At 36.6% G+C, this 25,375-nt stretch overlaps 1 protein-coding gene across 2 annotated transcripts in view; it reads left to right on the forward strand.

The window, feature by feature from the left end:
* Positions 1 to 25,375, forward strand: part of ARFGEF1 (ADP ribosylation factor guanine nucleotide exchange factor 1) — a 146,295-nt gene that overhangs the window by 73,048 nt on the left and 47,872 nt on the right. For both annotated transcript variants that reach the window (XM_057531943.1, XM_057531941.1), the window contains exons 8-14: positions 11,735 to 11,910; positions 12,850 to 12,983; positions 16,256 to 16,490; positions 20,097 to 20,196; positions 20,314 to 20,453; positions 20,563 to 20,671; positions 21,337 to 21,538. In XM_057531943.1, the coding sequence (XP_057387926.1) occupies positions 11,735 to 11,910; positions 12,850 to 12,983; positions 16,256 to 16,490; positions 20,097 to 20,196; positions 20,314 to 20,453; positions 20,563 to 20,671; positions 21,337 to 21,538 (1,096 nt within the window). The remainder of the gene's footprint in view (positions 1 to 11,734; positions 11,911 to 12,849; positions 12,984 to 16,255; positions 16,491 to 20,096; positions 20,197 to 20,313; positions 20,454 to 20,562; positions 20,672 to 21,336; positions 21,539 to 25,375) is intronic.

A 25,375-nucleotide genomic window follows, 5' to 3' on the forward strand; every position in this document is an offset into this window, starting at 1 on the left:
TCACCACTGTGATGTGGTGAGTCAAGGTACAAGGCAAAATCATCAAAGGGAAAAGGCATATGGGGCAAAGTCTGGAGGAAATCAGGTGCACACTTCCAGGATTCCTCTCCCAGTGAAGTTACATGGAAAACTCTTAATTCCTCAAGCATTGAATTGTGAAGTGTTGTCTACCAGGGCAGCTCCTTAGAGACTGAGTGCCCAAAGTTTTTTTGGGGAGCCGGTCGTATAGGCACTCTCTATCTGCATATACCAGAATTCCAGATTCCCAGAGGGAAAGCTGGTGTTCCAGCATAAGCCACATTATTTGTACAAACTTTTGAGGCACAGTGAGCCACTTTTATTAGTTCTGGGAAGAGTGAGAATCCTCCCAAAGTGTAAGTTCCAAGGTTCCAGCCAAGAGCCAACCTTGCAGGCAGGCCTTTTAAGGATAGGCAGTCTCAGGCATGCTGTGTTAGCTCTTTTCTGCACAGGCAGTCTCCCAGTTTTTGAGCCTAAATGGGTAAGTGGGTGGTAGTACTATTGGTAGAATTATTGGAGTAGATGTTGGCGTGGGAAAAAAGGTACTAATTTTTATTTTGACATTGCATTTGACCTTCAGGTGTGCCATTCCTGTGGAGATGTTTATGAAATATATAATGGAAATATAGAACTCTGGCCTAAGAGCTATCAAGGCAGGTGTTATAGGTGGGAGTCATTCTGTTAAAATTAGTACTTGAAGTAGATTATCAAATGGGAAAGTGTAGAGGCTAAAGAAGAGAGCATGGTCTTGGGGAATATGAATTTTTCAAAAAACCATAAACTTATAATAAGGGAAGAAAGAAAGTATTAGGTACCCACACATTCTCTTAAAATTTTATAATGTATATTAGGGGTTGGAAAATAATGTTCCATGAACCAAATTTGGCCCCCTACCTATTTTTGTAAATAAAGTTTTATTGGAACACAGCCATGCTTATTTGTTTATGTATTGCTTATAGTGTCTGCCTTTGCACTACAAAAGTAAAGTTGAGTAGTGGCAACAAAGATAATATGGCCAGCAAAGCCTAAAATGTCTACTGTCTGGTCCTTTGCCAGTCTAATACATATGAATACAGAGTGTGAAGTGAAAGTTCTTTCATTTTTCTGCTTTTTACTTAGAAAACTTTCAAACCTAGAGAATAGTTCAAGGAACAGTACAGTGAAAACTGTAGGTTCTTTTCTAGATCACTAATTATTAACAGTTTTGCTACATTTGTTTTACTTGTCTTCAAGTAGACCTGTGTGTGTGTTTTGTCTTTGCTGAACCATTTGAAAGTTGGCTATATACAACATGATGCTTTACCCCTAAAATAACTCAGCATATATCCTCTAAGAATAAGGGCATTCTCATACGTAACCACAATTCCATTTTCACACCTAAGAAAAATAACACTCTTTTAAGAATATCTAATATAAATACACTTTAAAGTGTTCCTAGTTGTCCCCAAATGTGTTTCTTATATCCTTTTTTTTCCTTTTTTTAGTCCAAGACCCATTCTAGGTACACTTGCTGCATTTGATTATGTCTCTTTGGTCTCATTAGTTGAGAACAAGTCCTCTTGCCTTTTTTTCCATCTTTCATAACATTTACTTTTATTTTTAAGAGTATAATATTGTCTTGTAGAATGTTGCACAGTTTGAATTGATCTGATGGTTTCCTTATTTTGATTTAGAGTAAACATATTTGGCAAAAATACTGCATAGGTAATGTTGGTATTTCTTATTACATCATATAAATTGGTGCATAATTAAGTTACCCCCTGTTGGTGATAATGTTTGATCACCTGGTTAAAGATGACCACCAGGGGCTTCCCTGGTGGCGCAGTGGTTGAGAATCTGCCTGCCAATGCAGGGGACACGGGTTCTAGCCCTGGTCTGGGAAGATCCCACATGCCACGGAGCAACTGGGCCCGTGAGCCACAATTACTGAGCCTGCGCGTCTGGAGCCTGTGCTCCGCAACAAGAGAGGCCGCGATAGTGAGAGGCCCGCGCACCGCGATGAAGAGTGGTCCCCGCTTGCCGCAACTAGAGAAAGCCCTCGCACAGAAACGAAGACCCAACACAGCCATAAATAAATAAATAAATAAAAAGAAAATAGTCACTTAAAGGACAAAATTAAAATTAAAAAAAAAAAAAAAAAAAGGGCTTCCCTGGTGGCGCAGTGGTTGAGAATCTGCCTGCCAATGCAGAGGACACGGGTTCGAGCCCTGGTCTGGGAAGATCCCACATGCTGTGGAGCGACTAGGCCCGTGAGCCACAACTACTGAGCCTGCGCGTCTGGAGCCTGTGCTCCGCAACAAGAGAGGCCGCGATAGTGAGAGGCCCGCGCACCGCGATGAAGAGTGGCCCCCGCTTGCCACAACTAGAGAAAGCCCTCACACAGAAACAAAGACCCAACACAGCCATAAATAAATAAATAAATAAAAATTTAAAAAAAAAAAAAAAAAAAGATGACCACCAGCTCTCTTCATTGTAAGGCAACATTTTCCCCTTTATAATTAATAAGTAATCTGTGAGTGATACTTTGAGATCATATCAAGATCCATTCACTTACTGGTTATAAAATCCCTTGATGATCCTTAGATATTACATGGTTTGCAATATAGTGATTTCGTAATTCTAATATTAATTAACATTTTTATATGTAGAAGAGCACCTCCCTTTATTCAGTGTGTTATAATCCTTTACCGTCATCATTTTTTGTTCCGGATCTGGCCAGTGGGAGTCCCTTCAGGCCAGCCCCTGTGTCCTTTTGATATGATTGCATTAGTCTTTGAGCATTTCCTTGTTTTCTGGAACAGTAAGATGTTCTAGGTTCACCTTCAGCTTTCCCTTGTCCCAGCCCTGGAATCAACAAGTTCTTTAGGAGTCATTCTTTTTAGTGGGCAATTGTATTTAGAGACCAAGGCCTAGGTACTAGGTATGCTCATTGCTACTGAGGTGTTATTACTTTTAGTCTTTTCCAGTGAACAGAAACAGGAGATATACAATCACAAGAGCATATTATTAGTTCCAATTCACATCCAGCACCACAAGGTTTCTCTTCATCTTCCTGCATTTCATACTTGTGTCTCTTTTTCCACAGTGAAAACCTAAATTTGCAGAAACAGTGTGCCATTACCAAGAACAAGCCGATTAATTAAAGTTCAGATTTCTTTGCAATCATATGTGTCCTTAGAATATATCTTACTAAGGATGAAGAGAGTACTGTGTTCAGAAGTTACTTGTATTAACTATTTTATTGATTTAACTTTTTAAATTGAAGAACATTTACATGATTCAGAGTAAAAATTATATGAAATATTTACTCAGAGAACTCTTCCTTCCATTTCTTCCCTTGCTGACCTGCCTTATAGGTAACCACTTTCATAAGCTTGTACTTTATAACAGCGGTCCCCAACCTTTTTGGCACCAGGGACCGGTTTCGTAGAAGACAGTTTTTCCACGGACCGGGGCAGGGGGATGGTTTCGGATGATTCAAGCGCATTACATTTATTGCACACTTTATTTCTATTATTATTATTATTATTATTATTTTATTGATTGATTGCTGCATTGGGTCTTCGTTGCTGAGCGTGGGCTTTTCTCTAGTTGCGGCGAGCGGGGGCTACTCTTCGTTGCGGTGCACGGGCTTCTCATCGTGGTGGCTTCTCTTGTTGCAGAACACAGGCTCTAGGCGCACAGGCTTCAGTAGTTGTGGCCCATGGGCTCAGTAGTTGTGGCTCACGGGCTCTAGAGCACAGGCTCAGTAGTTGTGGTACACGGGCTTAGTTGCTCTGCAGCATGTGGGATCTTCCTGGACCAAGGCTCGAACCTGTGTCCCCTGCATTGGCAGGAGGATTCGCAACGACTGCACCACCAGGGAAGTCCTATTTCTATTATTATTACGTTGTAATATATAATGAAATAATTATACAACTCGCCATATTGCAGAGTCAGTGGGAGCCCTGAGCTTGTTCTCACTTGCCACTCACTGATAGGGTTTTGATATGAGTTTGTAAGCAATTAATTCATTATGGCCTCTGTGCAGTCAAACCTCTCTGCTAATGATAATCTATTTGCAGCTGCTCCCCAGCACTAGCATCACTGCCTCAGCTCCACGTCGGGTCATCAGGCATTAGATTCTCATAAGGAGCTTGCAACCTAGATCTCTCACACGCACAGTTCACAGTAGGGTTCGTGCTCCTATGAGAATCTAATGCTGCCGCTGATCTGACAGGAGGCAGAGCTCAGGCAGTAATGCGAGCAGTGGGGAGCGGCTGTAAATACAGATGAAGCTTCGCTCGCTCACCGCCACTCACCTCGTGCTGTGTGGCCCGGGGTGTTGGGGGGGGTGGTTGGGGACCCCTGGTTTATAATGTGTGTGTGTGTGTGTGTTTCCCAGAGAAGTAAGCAAATACTTATGATTATTTCTCTTTCTTTTTGATAGAACACTGTATATCTTCTGTTTCTTCCCCTTTTTTCACCTAATGTATACTAGAAATCCCTCTATTTCAGTTGATAGAGATTTCTCTTATTCTTTTTTCTTTTGGCTCTCTGCATAATACTCTATTATGTGGGTATATGTTTATTCAGCCAGTCCCCTGCTGACAGGAACTTTGGTTGTTTCCAGTATTTTGCTATTACAAATAAAGCTGCAGTGAATAGCCATGTATATCTGTATTCATATTTGTGGAGATGATCCTCTGGGCAAATTCAAAGAGGTAAGATTACTAGGTCAAGTGGCAAATGAATGTGAAGGTATGTTAGCTTTTGCTGAATTTCTCTTCATAGGTGTTGTATTGTTTTGCACTCTTAACTTGCAACATACAAGAGTGCCTTTTTCTCCAAGCTGCCAGTGGAGTTTAAGGTTTTGAATTTTTGCCAACCTGATAGGTGAGAATTGTATCTTACTTTGGTTTTAATTTGCATTTCTCCACGAGTGAAATTAAATATCTTGTTTTGTTTGAGGGCCATTGTATATCTTTTTTAGGGAGTCATCTATTCATGTCTTTTGTTCATTCTGTCAGGTTTTTATCCTTTTTCCCCCATAATTTCAAAGAATCCTTTATATATTAGGATTCTGTGATATATTTTACAAATATTTTCTCTCAGTTCCTTATTTGCCCAAGTCTTCTGACCTTGATATGATGTTTTTTGCTCTTTAAAAAGTTTTTTTAATCATATTTTTCATGCATGTCTGCATTCATATATTTAAATATAAATGGGAACATACTGTACTTACTGTTTTATAATCTGCTATTGTCACATACTAAATTATAGTTTTCCTTTCATGTCATATTGTACTTAATTATATTGGTGGTCCATAATTTATTTAAATAATCTCCTATTAATACTAGCATTTAGGTTATTTACTAGTTTTTGCTTTGCATGGCTCTCATGGAGCATTCATTTTATAGATATCATTTTGCACTTTTCTTTAGGGTAAGAAATACTTGACCAAGATGTATGAACATTTAAGATTTATATACAGTGCTTTGTTTAACTTCCCTTTAATAGATGGAGTATATCTTATTGTTTTAATTTACGTTTCTTTGATTATTTGCATGGTAAAAACATAGGAAGCAGTCATTATTTTTGTAGGTCAAATACTGGCAATTTCATGTGGTGCAGCTGAGTGTCTATGGGCTATTTATACTTTTCTGAATTGCCTATTCCTATCTTTGGCCCATTTTTCCATTCAGTTTTTTGGGTTTTTGTTCTTTTTTTTGTTTTTCATCTTTATTGGAGTATAATTGCTTTACAGTGTTGTGTTAGTTTCTGCTGTACAACAAAGTGGGTCAGCTGTATGTATACATATATCTCCATATCCCCTCCCTCTTGATGGGTTTTTGTTCCTTAATTCAAGATTTCTTCATCTTAAGAAATTAACCCTTGTTCATTGTATTGTAAATATTTTTTCCCCAGTCAGTCTTTGTTTTGTTTTGTTTTGTTTTGTTTACCTTTGCTTCTATTGTTACTGTTCTCAGCAGATATTTGACCATACCCAAAAAAATGTAACAAATAAAGCCTTTTTCTTTGTGATTCTGTTTTTGTCTTGCTTAGAATGGATTTTACCACCCTAAGATTATAAAAATATTCTACCATGTTTTTCTAATACTTTTGTTTTCATTTTTTTAATTTAAATTTTTAATTCATCTGAAATTTATTTTTCTGTTTGGTATGAGATTAGATAGCTAGTTATAACCTAGAATAATACTTCCTTTCCTAATTAATTTGAAATCCCAGTTTTATCCAAAATGATTCTGTTGGAGTTTTCTGTACAGTTACATTGAGCTGTTTATTCTTTTTTTTTAATAAATTTATTTATTTATTTATTTATTTATGGCTGTGTTGAGTCTTCGTTTCTGTGCGAGGGCTTTCTCTAGTTGCGGCGAGCGGGGGCCACTCTTCATCGCGGTGCGTGGGCCTCTCACTGTCGCAGCCTCTCTTGTTGCGGAGCACAGGCTTCAGACCCGCAGGCTCAGTAGTTGTGGCTCACAGGCCCAGTTGCTCCGCAGCATGTGGGATCTTCCCAGACCAGGGCTCGAACCTGTGTCCCTTGCATTAGCAGGCAGATTCTCAACCACTGCGCCACCAGGGAAGCCCTGAGCTGTTTATTCTTATCCAGGGTTGAATTGTTTAAAATATTTTAACTTTATTGTATATGTTGATCTTTATAGCGCAAGTCCCTCTCCATCAGTTTTTTATACATTTTATTAAATGTATACACAAAGTTTAGAACCAGTTCATTAAGTTCAAAAAGTAAGTTTATTTTTAGTAATTGTTTCTAAATGTTTTTCATTTGGTTATCTTGGGTTTTCTAGGTGAGTAATGGTATTTGATCTTTGTTTCTTCCTTTATAATATTTACACTTCATTTTTGTTCTCTCAGTTTTGTTATATAACATTAGTTTGAACCTCAAGAAAATGTTGAGTAGGGTTAATGGTGGCAAGAATCCTCATTTGTTTTTAACATTATTGCTGTATTTCACGCATAAGTTTGATGATTGCTTTGATGATTGCTTTTGTGTTTTGGAGGATACTTTTTATCAAGTTTAGTAAGTTTTCTGTATTTCTAGTTCATTAAAAGATACTCTTTATCTTTTTGTGTGTGTGCCTGGGTGTAATTTTACTTTTGTTTTTTAAATCAGGGCTAGCTGTTGAATTCTTTTCATAACTTTTCATCATTCTAGTGATTTTTCTATTATGTTTTTAGCTATTAATTCTCTTTCTTTCCATTCTTCCCTTCCACATCACACACGATATACAGTTGTTGAGTATTTTTCATCATATCCTTTATTGCTCTGACAATCTTTCCTAATTTCCATCGTTTTGTCTTATGATTCTACATTCAGAGAAAATGTTACAAGGGGCTTTCCAATACTTTATTCATTAATGTCCATTATACTGCTTTTCCCAGTGTATGTTTTTTTTTTTTTTTTTTTTTTTTTTTTTTTTTTTTTTTTTTTAAATTTTATTTATTTATTTATTTATTTATTTATTTATTTTATTATTTATTTTTGGCTGTGCTGGGTCTTCGGTTCGTGCGAGGGCTTTCTCTAGTTGCGGCAAGTGGGGGCCACTCTTCATCGCGGTGCGGGGACCGCTCTTCATCGCGGTGCGCGGGCCTTTCACTATCGCGGCCCCTCCCGTTGCGGGGCACAGGCTCCAGACGCGCAGGCTCAGCAGCTGTGGCTCACGGGCCCAGCTGCTCCGCGGCATGTGGGATCTTCCCAGACCAGGGCTCGAACCCGTGTCTCCTGCATTAGCAGGCAGATTCTCAACCACTGCGCCACCAGGGAAGCCCCCAGTGTATGTTTTTTTATTTCAGTAATTTTGTTTTTGTCTCCCAGAACCCCTATTTTTTCTTGAGCTCCTTTTTTTCATAGCGCTTTGCGCTTATTTATTGATGCAGTATTCTTTCACACATCTCTGGGAGTACTAATTAAAATTGTTCCAGCTGTAAAATGTTTCACCAGGAAACCATTTGCTCAGATTGCTGACCTTTGTCCTTACTTTTGAACGTAGACTTTACATTTCTGTCTATTTAAAGAATAGAAAGACTAGATTTGATCAGTATATAAAGAGCTTTCTCAGTAATTCCGTGCACTGCTTTTCCATTTCTCATGAGGCTTTCCTCTCCAGAGTCTGCCAGGTAACTGCCATCCAAAGGCAGACCTTATTTCCCAGCTGAGAACTTAACTAAAAGAAGCAGATGCCTCCCTTGAGCAGAGGGTGATCCTAGTGGTCCTTGGGCTGTGTTACAAGCACACACTGAAGCCATGTAAAGCTTGGGATAAATGCTATTTCAACATTTTATATATTCTAGCCTCGGGGTCAGGAGTGGGGCGGGCGTCCTTCAAACTTGTTGGTTTGTTCCCATTCTCCCAGCCTTTGCCAGGAAATCTTAGGCTGCCTTCATTCAGTTAGGGCTTTATTTAACATTAGTTAAGTAGAAACAGGTGGTTGGAGTGGAAGCCTAGAACTTTAGATTTCACTGCTGTACTAGCTTGTTCAGTGTTTACTGCAGCACTGTCTCTTCTCCCTTAGCTGGGATACTGCTGTCTCCCCTCCTGCCCTACTTCTTAGGTTAAGAGACCTACCAAGCAAATCCTCCACTTTAATTAACAGGCTGAGCTCAAATACATTCTAGATGATCGTGGCTGCTGACAGCTCTGTTGGTAGACATTGGCCTGGTTTCCCAAGCTCTCTTCCCTCCTACCCTGTAGCCCTTGGCATTCTATCTAGGCTTTGGAGTATATTGGAACCCACATGGTACAATTCAACCACTTCTCAGGTAGCTCTGTCCTTTGCATGTGTTCAGTCACAGGCATGTGAACATTATTGGCTTTTCCCTTCTTCCTCCATCTGAACCTTTAGTTGTTGTTGTTGTTGTTGTTGTTCGTGCTGCGTGGCTTATGGGATCTTAGTTCTCCAACCAGGGATTGAACCCAGGCCATGGCAGTGAAAGCACTGAGTCCTAACCACTGGACTGCCAGGGAATTCCCATGAATTTATCTTAATTTTTAGAAATTCCTTCAAGATTTTGGTCTATTGATTATACCCTCCTTAGTTTTCCAGTGCTACTAAAGACTATTTCTCTTGTTTATATTTTTTCCCTAGTAATTTCAGTGGGATTTGTGAAAGGAGAAGGTAAATTAGTGGGCTCAACTCACCACCTTGTAAACAGAAGTCTGCACTTATGTTTAGGGGACAATTAGAGGGAGAATAAGAGGAAAAAAACAGAGAATAATAATATCTAACTCTTAAGTACTTTCTTTGTATCCCCAGTGATTTTATGTGCTTTACTTGTGTTTACTCACTTAATCCTCCCCAAACTCTGGGATGTTTAGGTACTGTTACGATTCCCTTTTTTACAAATGAGAAAATTGAGGCACTGAGAGATTAAGCTAACCTGTAAGAAGTGGTAAAGTGAAGACTCCAACCCAAAGATGTCTGGCTTCAAAGCCTGAAAATAAAATAAGAGAATGTTTTCAATTCGTTTGAGAAATTTCCTAAGAAGGAAAGTATTATCAATGAATATTAATTATTTCTTTAGAAATTTGATTTAGAAAAGAAAAATGGACAGTAGCAGATGTGTGGCAGGAGTTGAAGGAAGGTTGTGTCTTTAGAGTGAGAGGATATGAGTGTGTTGGTTGAGTATCGGGGAAGAGCCAGTCATGCGCACAAACTGAAAATGTAATGTTTCAAGAAAATATCCAGGGGAGAAGGACACTGCCGAAGGCAAGAAGAGATGGATTTGAGGGTGAATGAATGATTCACCTTAGAAATGGGAAGGACTATTTTTTCCCTGAAACGAGAGGGAAGAAAAAGATGATTGTTGGTGTTAAGGAACTTTATGGTAGGTGAGGAAGAGTAAGGACGCCTATGTTAAATTATCTGCTTAGCTTAAGTAGAAGGTGGAAGTTGTTTATTATGGGAAGGGGGAGGAGGGGCAGTGGAAAGAGGTGTAATTGGGTACAGAGAAAAAGGTTGGGAATAAGTGCTTTGGGGAACAATCATCAGTTTCTGACAATCATTATTAAATTTTTGTGACTTCTTCCAGAGAGTTCTTTACATATATATAAGCATTCTTTACATATATATAGAAAGCTGTAATAGTATTTAGTGTGTCAGACATTAGCGTATTACCAGGTACACTCCTTTTATTACTCAAATCAGTTAAAAAATTGGGCACATGTTATCAGTTATCAGCAAAATTAATAATAGCTACTACCCCTTATTGAGAACCAATTGTATTCTTTATGTACTGTGCACGTGTGTGTGTTTTGGTGATTCCTCATAGACATTATTATCTTTGCTGCTTATGAAGAAGGTGAAATAACTTCTCCAGTTAAATGGTAGAGACATGATTGAAACAGCAGGGGTCTTTCATATTCCAAAATCTGTGCTCCTTCTAGTACATTGTATTTCCCTCATGCTAGCCTGTAATTGCTTTTACTTGGCAGCATGAAAGGAGCAGTTTCCTGCCAGATAGCTACTGAGTTATGGCCACAGACATGTATGTGTTCCTTTTTCTTTTTTTAGTTCATATTCTTTTCCATTATGGTTTATTACAGGATATTGAATATAGTTCCCTGTGCTTTACAGTAGGACCTTGTTGTTTATCCATTCTCTATATAATAGTTCACATCTGCTAATCCCAAACTCCCAATCCCTTCCTCCCCCTTTCCCCCATCTCCTTGACAACCATAGTTTGTTCTCTATGTCTGTGAGTCTGTTTCTGTTTCATAGATAAGTTCATTTGTGTCATGTTTTAGATTCCACATACAAGTGATATCATGTGGTATTTTTCTCTTTCTGACTGACTTCATTTAGTATGATAATCTCTAGGTCCATCCATATTGCTTCAAATTTCATTTTTTGTTATGACTGAGTAGTATTCCATTTTTGGAATGTTTTTATATGTGTATATCAATCACATCTTCTTTATCCATTCATCTGTCTATTGACATTTAGATTGTTTCCATATCTTGGCTACTGTAAATAGTGCTGCTATGAAGTTTTCTTTTTTAAAGTAACATACATTACACCTAGAGTAGTTCTGAAACTTGGTATTGTTTGCATTGTCTATGTTTGTTCTACTAGAAGTCATTTATTTCTGTGTATATTAATCACAAGTAAGATTACTCAGAGTGACATACTGAAGAATATTCACAGCCATTATCTCCATAGTTGTGTTCCAAAGAATATATGTTATTAGAGGTATTAGTAGATATTCTAAAAAGGGGGTTGGGATCTCGTGGTAAAATAAATTTTGGAAGCACTGCGTATTATATATCCTCTTTGGAGAACTCAATGCATATTAGCAAATTAAAGGCTATGATAAAGATACCTATTTTCCATCATTTTCCAAACTTATTTGAAAATGGAATTTTTTTGAAGAATTTCTTTTAATATCTTAAGGCATTAGCATTCATTAGGACTCAGTTTAGTAAATGCTAATATAGACTCAAAGTAAGCTTCTGTTTTGGCACATTCTGTTAGCCTTTCATCAGCTGAGTGTGTTCCTTTGCCAGAGCTACTTAAGGATCATGTTTGGATGTGTTCCAAATGCATACTTACTAGTCAGTATGCTAACCTTTAAGTGGTGCCAATACATCTTACTTCACATTGCTTTTCTGCCACTGTTCCATTTTAAATAGTCTATGCTTTTTCAGTGCACTTCAGTTAAGTTAAATATGTTTGCATGTTTTTTCTTCTTACCGTTTTAGATATGGGAGAAAGGACTACCATAAATGCAAGTGCAGATGGCAACATTGGAACCATAGAGGATGGTAGTGACAGTGAAAATATTCAAGCAAATGGAATTCCAGGAACACCAATTTCTGTTGCATATACGCCGTCCTTACCTGATGACAGATTGTCTGTCTCTTCCAATGATACTCAGGTAGAAATAGAGGAAAAATCCTCTTAATCTTACAAATTGATAGGCTGCTACCAACACCTTGTGGTGAATATATCCAGTTGATAATGCTGGCTGATTTCAGTTTGAGTAAATAAAAAGTTGTTTTTTTTTTCCATTGATATAAATCAGAGCACTTTATTCCCTTAAAATATTGATAGCTATGTTTCCAACTCTAAGGTGTGTCTCATATGTGTTCACATGTTTCCTCCTCCCCCATTCAAATTACATTTAACAAGAACATTCTTATCACATATTTATAGGATAATTCGAGTATACTAGGAGGAGAAAGAGCTTCTGGAAATCTAGGGAACTTCATCTTACCTTTGTTCAGTACAATAAAATCCATACTGTGGTAGTGATAGGGTCCTCCTCATCCTTCCTACCCTATATTTTGTGTATTCCTTATCTTTTTAGATAAGGGAGTCCTACCCTAAATCATTGCCCCATACATAGGGGGAAGTTTTCCTGGACTTGCTGACCTTTATCAGTTAATAACTTTTAAATGTTGCCTTAACAGTCTCCATTGTCTTATGTCTATCTGCGCAGAGTAGATAAAACATAAAATAGGACAAAAACATAAAACACACAGTGACAGGTAGTGGAAAGCATAGTTTAGGCCATGGATGAGGTATCTTGTCACAGCGTGATGTGCTAGGTTTTGTTAGTAATAATATAAATGGGTAAATTTTAAGAGTTTGGTGGCAACGAGGGAATATTTTAAAAGAATGCATTTTTTAAGGTATTTATTGTTGGGGATGGGGGTGGCATGTCACAATAAAGAAAAACAATATGGCAAATTCCTCATCTAGTTTTCCTTCCAGTAGAACCCCACATATAACTGAATCAAATTAAATATATAGAAGGCTGAAATGATTTGCACTGGCAAATGCCTTTATTTACATGGTGTGTTCACTTGTTTAGGAATCTGGAAATTCTTCAGGACCTTCACCTGGTGCTAAGTTTTCCCACATTTTACAAAAGGATGCCTTTCTAGTATTCAGGTCATTGTGTAAACTGTCAATGAAACCACTGTCGGATGGACCACCAGATCCAAAGTAAGTCCTCAGCTGTTCTGCCTGACAAATGCAGCTTTTTAATCTTGAGCCTTACTGTAAGATAGTCTTTGGGTTTTCTTTTCTTTTTGTCTTTTAGGACCTTCAAAAGTATTTTTTGGGGTTATTTTACTTTTTAAAACATGTACTAAAAAACAGTGAGTTTCAAAATTGCTAGAGTAGATACCTTACACTGTCTTCCAAAAGCACACCAACAGCATTATAGAATTGTGCCTGGTGCATAGTAGGTGCTCAAAAAGTATTGAATGATTAAATGAATTATTATTTTAATATTGTACGTAACATTGGAACTAATGTAGCCCTTTACATGTAGCCTCATGCTAGGCTTCTGAAAGCTACTACTTGAAAGGTAATAAAACCTAAGAGAAATAAATCTTAAAAGTCATAATGAAAGATAATAACATATTCATTAAGGTCTGAAAAAATGCACTAAGATGATAACTTTCTCCCGTGGGGAGCAGGAAATACTTTAACATAGGCGTCACTCGTCTGCTTCCCATCAATTATATTAGTTTAAACGGTAGATAAGTGCCATTTTTCTAAGTCATAAATTGTCATATATCTTTCTGTTTAAATGATTCCAGTGCAAGTACTTCCTGCTCGAGGTTGAGTTTGGGAGTTATTCAAGAGCCCTGCTTCTCTGATGTTGCAGCATTATGTATTATATAGCATGTCAGTTTTAGGAGAACTTTCTGGAGAAAGTCAGCTTGGAGAGGCCTGAGTGACTTTGAGAAGGGATATTGAAATAGGGGGAAATTCATTTTTAAAACTCTAGAGCATTTCAGTTTCTGAGTGTCAACTGAGAAGGAAGACTGGAGACAGTTACAATAAAAACTTTAGAAGTTTTGGGAAACCACATTTGTCATACTTTCTACGATTTTATTTTGTCACATTGTATTGATTCAGTGAGAAACATTTTTTAGGCCCAGAAGCCTGAAACTCTTATCTTTTTAGGCCCAAATCCTGAGAGTCAGAAATATTTTGAAAATACAAATGCTACAGAAGAAGGATTAAGGTTGTTCGAATTACAATATAAACTTGATTATAGCCTATATATTTTATACGAATATATTTGAAATTTTTTCAGTTTCTTATTTTCATTATGGGGGGGGAATGACAATTTTGACCTATCATTCTGGATTGATGAAGACCTACTTTAAGGAGAAAATAACTTCAGAATTTGGTGCTAGTGCTGAAGGCCATTTTTCCCATGATTTAAAAATGTTGGTGACCTTAAAAGCCTCAGATGTTTAGTTTTCCCAGATCAGACCTTTAGTATTACAAAAGATTATTGTGACAAAAAATGTAAATTATCCTCCTACATAGTGGGCTTAAGTTGTAGATATTAGGAAATTTTGTTTGAACGTAAAGAAGACCTTCTTGACCACCAGTCATTAAATATTGGAATTGAATCCTGAAAGAGATCAAATTTTCCACCCCTAGAAACTGTTCTTTTTCCAGAATATATGGTTTTCTATCTTGAATGATTTTTTTGCCAAAATTAATGATCTTTTGTAGTTACATAATTTCCTTTTTGTCTTTGCTTCTCTTTATATTTTGTGGCCTTGCTAAGATGATTATCCAGGAAATGTTCTTTAAGCTTGAATGGTAATTTGAAACTACCCCACGAAAAACTGCAGACCTGTAATTTCCAGCTTCTTTTGCCTGTCAAAAGTATACTTTATTGTGTTATCAGACAATCATTTGATCATCTCTTCATTGATTAATGCCCTATTCATAGTAGATACTTAATGTTTAGATGAGTGCATGAATGAATCCGTTAATTATTTTGAGCACATACTAACGAGGCATTTTGTTAGATGCTGTGGATACAAAGATAAAACGTACTTATAAGAAAACTCATGTGTTGGAGAATGATAAGCTGCGGGTTTTAGTTTCTATTGGAACTGAGCAAAAAGCGTGATAAATGTGAGGTAGACTAAGGAAGTAGCAGTAGTGGATAAGCCTTGGAAGGCCTCAACGTGAAGGGGGAATACCTGGCCCACTCCATGTTTTCCTATAGCTATTATTCAAAGTCTTACTCCCACTCTCTCTAAATTGATTTATCTAAGGTTTGTTTTTCTGTTTGTTTGTTTTGTAATACTGCATTTGCTGCACGTACGTATTCTTAGATTCAGAGGCATAGGCCTCTTGGAAACATGACTGTGTATTAATGGTATTATCGGTTCCAGTTTTATTTCATGGTATTATTGGTTCCAGTTTTATTTCAAAGATGGCAGTATTTTTTGTGATTTCTATTTACCTAAAATTAAATATTCCTTGTTAGAGTTTTAGGTCCTTGAATCACTTGACACTTAAAACCATAAAATTTTTAAGGTGGAAATCAAGAGCAATTAAGTTTACTATGCGGTGTAAATGTGACTGAGTACAATTTGGAATAAATAAAGAAAAGAACCAACTGCTAGGGCATTTAAATGTGTTCTGCATTTGAAAAGTTTGCCTGGGATCAATCTCCTTGGTCTCTTGGGCTTAAAAAACCTGTTTCGATGGTAGAAAAATTGTATTTGTGAAATCTAATCATTAAACTTCTAGATAGTGATCAGAAGTGTGGCACAGTATATTGATCAGAAAAATGCAATTTTCAATTTAAGCTTAAATGTGTTTTTCAGCTTTTCATTATATAAAAATACGTATTTAGAATAAATGGGTAAGCTACCAAGAGGTACAAGTATTCTAAAAGCCTCTTTGTATGTATTTTTTTAAAAAAAGAGTTTTCGATGGTTACAGAAAAAGTAAGCTTGAAGCAATGCTTTAATTTGGTAATGCACCAAAACTTTTTATTAGTGTTTAGGATTTTTGAGTAGTATAACTAGGAAAAAAGTACATTGGAACCTATTTATACTAAATATGCCCCTTAATCTGAGAAGTTCATGTTGATTTCTAAAAAGTGAAATATACTTGTGAAAGAAAGGAACAAGGCATAAATCTTTAAATTTTTTTTTCTTGTTCAAAGGAACAGTAGGTTGATGTTAAATATGTGTGAGTGATTGTTTTCCCATTTAAAAAGTTCATGAAAATTATGTGGTAGAAGGAGAACATCAGTGCAACTACCCATTATTAGTGGCTAAGCTTATTTATGTACTGTACTTTCTTATTTATGTTGTAGAGTTTTCTGTTTCTTTCCATGTAAAGGTTTGTGAAATTATGTGGTACAGGAAATATCTTTGGAACAACCTATTATTACCGTAATGCTAAACTTGTCCATACACTGTGCCTTCTTTTTTATATTTTAGGTCTCATGAGTTACGATCCAAGATACTTTCATTGCAGTTACTTCTATCCATTCTGCAGAATGCAGGACCTATTTTCAGGACAAATGAGATGTTTATTAATGCTATTAAGCAGTATCTGTGTGTTGCACTCTCAAAAAATGGAGTTTCTTCTGTTCCAGAGGTTTTTGAGCTTTCCCTTTCCATATTTCTTACTTTGTTGTCAAACTTCAAGACGCATCTGAAGATGCAGATTGAGGTATGTTCTGCATTTAAGCATTGTTGGCTATTTCATTTGTTTCATGTTAAATCATGTTTTAATACACTGGAAAGTTTTTTAGAATGTGAAATAATATTTGTGTATTATCATGTAACATGTGCCTACAAAGTACTACTAAGCACTAGGTAAGCACTAAGAATGCAAAATCAAATTAAGACATAAGCTCCTGCCTTCAAGGAATGTATAATAAGTAGTTCCATGAATGATTTTAATTGTCTTGAATTAATTTGGTCCTCACAATAATTTAGCCATTGTGTATATCATACGTAATAGTGAACTTGGTTATCTTAAAAGAAAGCTCTAAATAAATACTTTGTCTACATGGTTTTAAGCCATTTAAGTTTTTGGTACTTTAAAGAGGCGATCAAGAAGAATTATATTTGAGGAGTTATATTTTAGGACATTTGAAATTTTAACTTTTGTATTTTTTTTCCAATATATCTGTTATTGTTATATTCCTAAAGTTTTCTCTCAACATCTTTGGAACTAGAATAACAGTTATGTCATTCTAAAATATTTCCAGAGCCTTAGCAAAATGAAATTAGGGAATCTCCCAACCATGTATGCATGTATTGTGCAAGTGTACCGTTTCTTGGTCTTTTGTTTTTACCTTCAAATAATTCAGTATTTAAAAACAGTAGTTTGTTTTACTGATTGAATGGATTTTTTTTTCCAGCTTGTCCTTTGTTAAAATATTGTTTTGGTTGGGACATGGTATATTTTAGAAATACTTTTATGCTAGTCAACTTTTGCCTTTATATTATGTTTGATATGATATGCAGGTTACATTTTAATTTTTATATTTAATCCTAACTCAAGAATAATAATTCATTAGCTCACAGGAAGGATAAATCATTATTTTCCCAGAGTTTTGATATTATCCTTTATTATAAAGGTTCTACAGTAGCTATTAAAATTCATGTGGAACATTATTATGGGAATGAGACAGAATAAGGTCTTGGTATTTTAAGTGAAAATTTTTAAAATTTGGGTCATATTTTTGGACAGGAAACAATTTCTGGTGCATATATGTTGTCAAGTTTTAGAAGTTTGCCATATGTGTGTTAAAATAATGCAAGGCAAAACTAGGAAGTTACTATTATTAGATAGTTTTTTCTCATTATCTTCAGGAACTACAAATAAAAGAGACTTTAAAATAAAAACTTGTGGAACTTTTGCTTCTGTAACAAGCCAAAAGTGTTAAATGATGAGACATTTAAATTGACGTTAGAGAATTTTGGAAGACTTTGTATATTCAGTTACTTCTCTGAGACTCTCCTTCTTTAAGTACTATTTAGATGACTGTGTGAAGTATAAATTCTTATGGAACCAGATATCATAAAAATCATTTAAGTTGTGATTACTATTTCTGTAAAGTAAATTTGATATACAAAAATTTTGTAAGCATGAATTTAAAGGGAAATACTTCTAAGAAATTTCCTGTCTGTGCATAGATGGTAGATTCTCATTAAAATTGTTGTAGTAATATTCTGTTTTTTTTAAAGAGATCAGGTTTATTTCAACCTCCATTGTCCCTTATGGGGAGATTATGAGGATAAAACAAGGTAAATATAGATATGCTTTTGAAAGTACTGAACATATTCAAATGCAAGATGAGCTGTGTTCCACTTGGAGGAAACCCAACATATGAAAACCTAAATTTGCAAAACAAAATTGAGATTGTTGTTACGTGAAGATTCATCTTATGAGAATGAATCTTAGAGTTTTTATAATGCAGTTTTTCCTTGGGTATTAACTTATATATCTATTTCAGAAAATACAGTGTATACACACTTTTTCAAGAGAAATTATGTGAAGACAAAGTGCTTATGATAGAACTGTTATTCTACATGTATTACATGATAGGTGCTCTATAACTCTTTAGAATTTTGGGTTTTCTTAGAGCCCCTGTTGATAGGCATGGTGTCTTAAATTACTATAATAGGCTTTTGCATATTAGTGCAGTTTGATAACCTGTAGACAGTAGCTAAAGGCTTTTTTTCCCCCCTCTTTCTCCAAATCTGTGTTTTTTTTATTTATCCCATAAATCAGAGAGCTTCAAATTCTCTTGATCCATGGTACCATTAGAGTTTCTAATCTTTTCATGGTGTACTTTACTCCAGAAGAAATACCTAATAGTTCCATTTATTAAGCAGTTAGGTCCAAACAACTTAACAAGTATTTTTCTTAACAATGAAGTCTGCATTTGGGGGCAGGGCGGGGGGATGGGGGGAAGCACACATAAATTGAAAGAAAAAATGTTTTTATTTCATTTTTAAATAGTCAACAGTTACTGACTACTGGAATGTATGAGCCTATAGGACACTGCAAACTTCTCAGACCTTGAAATCAAATTGGACATTACCACCCTCATTTCCTTCATTGATTTTCATGCAGTACCTGCTTCTTATCATAGCAACCACTAAACCCCAGGTTTGCAAAAATAATGATGTCATTGAAAGGAATGTCGTGTGATCTAATTGATGTTGAAACTGTGAAGTTTTTTGAGGTATCCAGCAGATGTATTTCTCTCTGAATTTTCCCTCAGAAATTCTCATGGCATCCCTCTGAGTTTGCTGCAGCATTCTGGGGTGACTTGGTGCAGTGTTTGAGAATTGTGGCCATAAATATGTATTGAATGCCTACTATATTTGCCATGCAGTGTAGACACAATGCTTAGCAAGAGGGACCTTGTCTCTACCCTCTTAGAGCTTACAGTCTTACGGGAAATGCTGACATTAGGCAAGTAATAGAAATGTGTTGAATTCTGTGAAAGAAAAGCACATCACAAGGGTATTTTGTCCTTTTGGGAGGGAGAAGATGTTGGTAGTCTAAAATTACAAATATGAATTTTTGTATTCATAATACATATGTTCCATAAATGTTAATATGTTATTTTAGGTTTTCTTTTTCACTCATCCACTGTTGAGTTGTAGTCATTTTTCCAAAATAAATATGAATCTGAAAATTCTTAGCTCTTAAATAGAAATTTTTTAAATGAGGTTGACTAAATCCTTTGTGCCTGACATTATTTGGTGTAAAGAATAGTAAGAAATAGTTTGTAGTTTTCAGACAAAAGAGATTCCCACTTGTGTGAGTAATTATACAAATATAACAGTATATGGGAGCTAGATCCTTTCTATTGTGTAGATGACAACGTCAGTTACTTTAAAATCTAGGAGCGCTTAGGCTTGCCCAGTACTATAATGTCTGAAAAATATAACTGATGAACAGAATATAGTTTATGCTCTGTGGGGGATTAAAAATGAAATAGGAGTTTTATTAGTTTGTAAATGTGTTTAAGAAATAATCTCCCAGAAGAACTCCAAATTTTTGCAGATTTCTTTTGTAGTGGCTGTGTGATAACAAAATACAGTGATGTGAAGTATAGCTCTTTACTGCAAGGGCCAGTGTAAGTGACCAACCCAAGTTAAGTCCTGATGTCTCAGAAATGGAACTCAACAGGAGTGGAACTCCAGGACCCTGGGTCCTGATCTTTGCTCTGCAGCTTTGGGATATTTAAAAAGTGATCACATATATGAATTATAAACAATATTTTAAATGGAGGTTTTTCCCTAATCACAGGTGTTCTTTAAAGAAATTTTCCTATACATTTTGGAGACTTCTACCAGCTCATTTGACCACAAATGGATGGTTATTCAGACGTTGACAAGGATTTGTGCAGGTACTTGAAATTATCCTTCTTTATTATCTCTTTCTTACTGAGGTATTTAAAAGGCCAAATATATTCATATACTAGATGCCTAATTTTGCCTAAAATTAACATATTGTACTGTTACAGATGCTCAGAGTGTAGTGGATATTTATGTAAACTATGATTGTGACTTAAATGCAGCAAACATATTTGAAAGACTAGTAAATGATCTATCAAAAATTGCTCAAGGACGGGGCAGTCAAGAACTCGGTATGAGTAATGTTCAGGTAAGAACTTTAAAAACATTTTGAAATTTGAACTTTGCCGAGGAGGAGCTGTGTATTTTCCTTAAAAGATTTTTGTTTGTTTTTGTTCTCTTTATGAATTATTTTGTAGGAACTGAGCCTGAGGAAAAAAGGTTTAGAATGCTTAGTGTCAATTTTGAAGTGTATGGTTGAATGGAGTAAGGATCAGTATGTGAATCCCAACTCTCAGACAACTCTTGGTAAGGTGACATTTGAGTAGAATTCTTTGTCATTTAAGTAAATGATGCTTTGGAGGATAGTTGCAGAAGCCATTAAGCCAGTTTCCTGACATCTTTATTCATTTAGCTGATGAAGAAGCATTCTCTATGAGTTAAATAACGAACTTAAAATTTTGAATTTCCCAGCTTAGTTATCCAAACTTTTTTCTTTCTAAATCTTCCTAAAAGTATTTTGAATATCATATTAAAGTGAATCATGTTTATGCAACTTTGTTAAAGGATAATTATAGAAGAAACATAAAAAAGCCAAAAATGTTTTAAGAAGATTGAATTGTTCATTTATGTTTGACGTTTACCCTTACTCAGAGAAAAACTCATAGCTGCAGGGCTATCCTGGTGTTATCTTAGTCCTTTGAGGGAAGACTGTCCCTTGTGAGACACGAGCTGAGAGCAGAAACCCAGTGGATACTCAGCACTATAGTTGCGAAAAGAACTCCTAATGATGCAGATTGTACCTGTACTAATTGCAGTGTGTTTTAATATCAAAGTATGTATTATCTGTTGCGGCACCTAATATGTTATTTGTATTAAATAGCTATCTAAGCAACATTGAAATAGCTTGCCTTATTTGAGAAATTTTTTTCCTTTGACAGAATAATTTACTGAATCAGTTTTTCTACTTACAGGTCAGGAAAAACCCTCAGAGCAAGAGACGAGTGAAGTAAAACACCCTGAGACAATAAACAGATACGGAAGTTTAAATTCCCTGGAGTCAACATCATCATCAGGAATAGGCAGCTACAGCACACAGATGTCTGGCACTGATAATCCAGAACAATTTGAAGTCCTAAAGCAGCAAAAAGAAATAATAGAACAAGGGATAGATTTGTGAGTGTCCGATTTTAAGGAGAAATGTTATCGAATACCCCTCTGCCAGTACTATGCCACCCTTATCCTGGGTTTCTTTACATTTTTGGATTATTTTTAGTCCCTTCTTATTAACACCCTTCAGAGAATAAAATGGAGCACAGCTCTCCTGGATCCAAGACTTCTAGTGACTCCTTAGTCAGCTCCCCTTGTTCATTGCAGTCTAGCCCAAACAGACCCTTGTAATGTGCATTAATTTTGCACTATATTTTATGTGTTGTTGACAAACATCCTCTGTGCAGTTTTGCACTGTTTATTTAGCTCAGTTATAAAATCTTGCATTATATTCCCCAAGCAGATGATAACTCAGATTTAAAGTATGGAACTTCTCCTGCTCGTGTTGCCCCTTTATAGGTTTTGTATTTTCTCCACTTCAGTTACAAATGTGCTACTCTTGTTATTGATTTATCGTTATTGATTGAATTTTTATATGTTAATAAGGTGATAACCTCCTTTTTAAACTTGGGTACTCTACGAGACCCTGATCTTGTGAAATCAGTTTTCCTAGTAAGTTGTGTGCCGTCATCCTGCTCCTGGACTTTTTCCTGTCTGAATCATACCGTGCTGCTTTCCTTCCTCTTACTGCCCCCTCTTCTTTCAAAGAGATGCTGTGAGGAAAACTGAACTTGCTGGCCTTTCTCCATGAATCTAGGTCCATGAATCTAAACTGTTAAAAAAAAATTCTCTTATATGTTTACTTGGCTTGCTAATTCTGCTGTAAAGCATTTCTTCCTGAGTCTTAAGCAGTGGTTTTTGGTGCCCTTTTTCACTGATAATGTAAAAGAAAAAAAGTTGATAAAATGTACACATATTCATTGTCATAAAATTATAAAATCTTAAAAATAGCCTCAGGAAATAGCCATCAATACTTCATTTATTCTAGCTGTTCAGTCAGTATTTATCAAAGTCCCATCTGTTCCAGACATTATGCAAAGTGCTGGGGAAACCTGATGAGTGAAACAGCCCTTGTTTTGGGGGTCTCAGCGTCTAGTATGTGCAAACAGATACTCATTTTGAAATTCTGCTGGTCACTCAGCGAACACACGTTTGGTACTTGGGACTGTGTGCCAAGGATCACGAAGGCACTGGTCCTTACATTCAAGATTACAGTCTAAGTATGGGCAAAATATATTTCTTAATAGTACTGTGTGAAGTCCAGAATGGAGTGTTGTACAGAGTGCGGCCGAGGTAGGACCGCTCAATTCGAAGGACTTAGGAGTGAGAGGGAGTCCTCCCAGGGCCCCAGGGCAGACGTCCCCCTGCCTCCACTGTTCCTCTGGAGTGCCACTCCAGTTCCTGCAGTGCCACGCGGCTGGCTTTCTGCTTCACGCTTTGATGAGAATGCTGTGCTCCCAGGATACCCTTCCGCGACTGTTCCTTTCATGACACCACTCTGTCCTTCTCTCCTACCTCTGACCATGCCATCTCAGTCTTGTTATGGGCTCTTCATCCTGGGCATACATCTCAACATTTCCAGGGTCTGTCCCTCAGCCCTTTTCTTTGTAGTTTCTAGATGATCATGTTCTTTCTCATGACTTCAGCTACTATATGGTAACATCTCACAGTTCCCAAGTGTTATTTTTAACATTAAAAACTCCGGTGAACTCCAGACTCATCTGTAATTGCCTGATGGACATCTCCCCTGGACATTGCATAGCTTCTCACACTCAGCATGTCCACAACCAAATTTATCAGTCTGCAAAATCAACTCCCCAGTACAACCCAAAACAAAAGACAAACAGAAAACCCTATTGTTTCTGTATTTCCCATTCAGGCTAGTAACCCCAGCACGCTACTAAGTTTATGAGCCAGAATCCCGGGAATTACCTTAGATTTCCTCATTGGATCTAATTTGTCACTAAATCCAGCTGATCCTACTTCCTGAATATCTCTGCAATTTATTCTCTTTGTCTCCCAGTTGTTCGCTCAAGTCAAACTGTCACCATTTGGTGCCTTGACTAGTATACTCTTTTAATTGGCTTGCCTTTCTTTGGTCTTATTTATTCTCTAGTCTTTTCTTACACTTAGCTGGAGTAATCTTTCTTGAATGAAAGTCTGCTTCTGTTTCTCCCCTCTCTTCCTCTTAGAGGATAAAGCCACAGCTTCTTGTAATAGCATATAATACCCGTCATGATTTAAATCTGCTGGACTCTAAGCTAGATCATCTGCCGTTTCTTTATTTCACCTCATTTTTCCAACAATGCAGAGCTACTTATTATAATATGATGCTGCTTTATGCCCTCGTGTATTAGTATGACCTCTTCCTCTCTGTCCGGGATGTTTTTTCTGACTGTTTATAGAAAATGTAATCATTCTTAAAAGCTCAGTTCCACAGTCACCTTCCCAGGAAATAGATCATGATCATCTCTGTTAATTAGACATTTCCTCTGCTGTGCTGTCTTCTCACTTTGTGGATGCGTTATTGGTTGCATCTTTACTATTATATATTTTTTTAATTTATAAAAAATTTAAAATAATTTTACTGTTATAATTTTTAAATTTTTCTTCCATTAGAGTGAGAGCTTCTAGAGAGCAGAGATTGTGTTTATCTCAGGGAAAAATGCTTGACTTTAATTTATGTACGTGGCAGCGGTTTAATTAGGACTTGACAGGGGAATCATGAGGAGGACAGAGCAGGGAAGGACATTTCAGACAAAGAGAATGGCATGTGCAGCAGCACAGAGGAAAGGGAGAACATTTGAGGACTATTACTATTCAGCGTGGCAGGGGCGGGGGAGACGGGCAGAAGTAGGAGGTGAGATGAGAGCATCGAGTTGGATCCAGATTACAGGGGCCTCATTCTCTGTGTAAAGGAGGTTTTGTCTTGTTCTTGGCATTGGCATACTGTTGAAGGATTTTAAGCAGAGGAACAGCAGCATTAGATTCTGTTTTGGAAAGATGACTTTGCCAGCAGCCTGAAGGATGGATTGTAATGTGAGCAAAACAAGAGACAGGGAGACCAGTTAAGAACTCTTGCAATACCCAGGTGACGGTGATGAGGTACCAAACTAATTATTGGAACAATAAAAGTAGAAAGTAAATGATTTGGAAAGAAAGAGGTGACATTTGAATTGGATCTTCAAGCATGGAGGAGAATTCCCCAGTGAGTGAAGCAGGGAAAGGGCACATAGAGGAAATAGACGCTGCAAATCCCCTTTATGTTTAGAGAATGGGAAAGGGATATGTGGGAGTAAATGAGAGAGAAATGAACTATATTTTTTTTATTTAAACTTTTTACTTTATAGTGGAGTATAGCCAATTAACAATGTTGTGATAGTTTCAGGTGCACAGCAGAGCGACTCAGACATGCATATACATGTATCCATTCTCCCCCAAACTCCCCTCCCATCCAGGCTGCCACATAACATTGAACAGAGTTCCCTGTGCTATACAGTAGGTCCTTGTTGGTTATCCTTTTTAAATATAGCAGTGTGTACATGTCAATCCCAAACTCCCTAACTATCCCTTCCCTCCACCCTTCCCCCCCCCAGGGTAACCATAAGTTCATTCTCTAAGTCTATGAGTCCGTTTCTGTTTTAAATATGTTCAAGAAATGAGCCACATTGAGAAAGGTTTTGTGTGTCACTCCAATCAGTGTGGACTTTATTTTGAAAACACTGGGTATATAAATACTTTTTTTTTTATAAAGGAAATGATGCCATCAGGTTGTGGTTAAAACAGTCACCAAAATTCAAGTTCTGTATTTTAAAAGCAGGAAACTTAGAATTAATCAATGGCTATAAGGAGAATGAGCCAAGATTACTTGAGCACTAAGGAGAATATATATATTAAAAGTAT

This window comes from Balaenoptera acutorostrata, chromosome 17 (assembly GCF_949987535.1).
Source record: "Balaenoptera acutorostrata chromosome 17, mBalAcu1.1, whole genome shotgun sequence".
NCBI lineage: Eukaryota > Metazoa > Chordata > Mammalia > Artiodactyla > Balaenopteridae > Balaenoptera > Balaenoptera acutorostrata.